At 23.0% G+C, this 1,904-nt stretch overlaps 1 protein-coding gene across 1 annotated transcript in view; it reads left to right on the top strand.

The window, feature by feature from the left end:
- The window catches only part of LOC124420243 (nematocyst expressed protein 3-like), a gene marked incomplete at its 5' end in the record, with an annotated part of 7,751 nt that extends 7,582 nt beyond the window's left edge, over positions 1 to 169 (top strand). Inside the window, one exon of the mRNA XM_046952483.1 lies at positions 161 to 169. Coding sequence (XP_046808439.1) covers positions 161 to 169 — 9 coding nt within the window. The remainder of the gene's footprint in view (positions 1 to 160) is intronic.
- Between the last annotated feature and the right edge of the window lie 1,735 nt (positions 170 to 1,904).

The following is a 1,904-nucleotide window of genomic DNA, read 5'->3' on the forward strand; positions in this document are numbered from 1 at the left end:
AGATAGATAGATAGATAGATAGATAGATAGATAGATAGATAGATAGATAGATAGATAGATAGATAGATAGATAGATAGATAGATAGATAGATAGATAGATAGGTAAAGGGACATTTTGTTCCATTTTTTAAATCTTTAACCTATTGTTCTATTGTTCAAGATCATGTAATAAGTCCTTATTCGTGTAATGACTAAATCAATATGAATTCTATTTAATTTAAATCTATTAATTATATATTGATCATGAGTGATTATGATCTATATACGTAGTGATATTTAGAAAAATTTTATGAAATACACTTATACTGAAAATTACTTACTAAAATCATGTTGATTATAGATGATTCCCTAAAAGTGATAGCGAGATTACTGATCAACATTGAGAAAGTAGTGTAAATAGTGTAGTGCTTGGATAAAATTTAAAAAATAAAAAAAGTTGAAAATCTTTAAAGGAACTTCAGCATAATGATGAATAGGTCAACAAGTTTATATTTTCAAATATTTGATACTAAGTACAAAAAAACTACGTTTTAAATACATTAATTTAATTAATATTTTGCTTGTTTTTTTTTCTTAAAAATTATAATTAATATATCTATATTCTTCTAATCATGAGTACCATTGTTTATTTAACTAAAACTTCATTTAAAACTAAAATGTCTCTACTTTTTTGCAAACTAGTTTTTAAAAATCAACAAAAAAAAAAAAACTTAAAAATAGCATTTAAACTCTTTTATATTAAAAAAAAGTTAGTTTTTTTCGGTAACAAAACGCCAAAAATTATTGATTTAAAGCCTGCGGCTAAATTTTATGAAACGTTATATTTAATTTATATGATTTAGAGTTTGAAATATTGGTTCCGCAACTAAAAATAAAATTCTTATCGTATTAATTTAGTTCCTTTTGTTTAAGAATTTGTTGCTTTTTCTTCATAAACATTATTTAAGTTTATTGGAAAAAATCTATGCAATTTATTTTGATTAGTGTTAATTAGTTATGAGTGTTAACAGCAGGCGTTTTTTTTTTTGCAGACTGTTAAACACATCATAAAATTTAAAAACAAATTTTATGCGAAGTATTTATGGATTTTAATATAAAATTCAGAAAAAAAACTATTATTATATTTTTTATAATTTTTTTGTTTTTGGTTTATTGAATTAGAAAATTGTTAATGAATGAAAAAAAAACAAGGAGAAGACTAATTTGTTCAAAGTTTTTAACATAATTGGCATTATAACACCCAGAGTAATGTTTAGCTGGCGCTTAATTAAAATTATTTAATAATTAGATAGATCTATGACTAACAAGTTTTTGCCATGAAATTATAAATCATTAGGTTATTATTGTTTTTAAATTGTGTTAGAATTAAATTTAGCAGGTGAATACTTTTTAGTTTAGATGACGTGATCTGAGGATTTTTTGAAGACCATTAACGGTTGTCTTTTACCTTTTATCTAATTACAAAGAATTTTTCGGATGTGTTTAAAAAAAAATAAGTAAATAAGTAAATATAAGTAAATACTTAACTAACTTACTACCTAACTAACTTACTACCTAACTAACTAACTAACTAACTAACTAACTAACTAACTAACTAACTAACTAACTAACTAACTTACTAAGTAACTTACTAACTAACTTACTAACCAACAAACTAAATAACTAACTAACTAACTAACTAACTAACTAACTACCTTACAAACTAACTAACTACATAACCAACTAACTAATTAACCAACTAACTAAAAAACTAACTAACTACATAACCAACTAACTAATTAACCAACTAACTAAAAAACTAACTAACTAACTAACTAACTAACTAACTAACTAACTAACTAACTAACTAACTAACTAACTAACTTACTAACTTACTAACTTACTAACTTACTAACTTACTAACT

The sequence above is a fragment of the Lucilia cuprina genome, chromosome 5 (assembly GCF_022045245.1).
Source record: "Lucilia cuprina isolate Lc7/37 chromosome 5, ASM2204524v1, whole genome shotgun sequence".
In the NCBI taxonomy this organism is placed as follows: domain Eukaryota; kingdom Metazoa; phylum Arthropoda; class Insecta; order Diptera; family Calliphoridae; genus Lucilia; species Lucilia cuprina.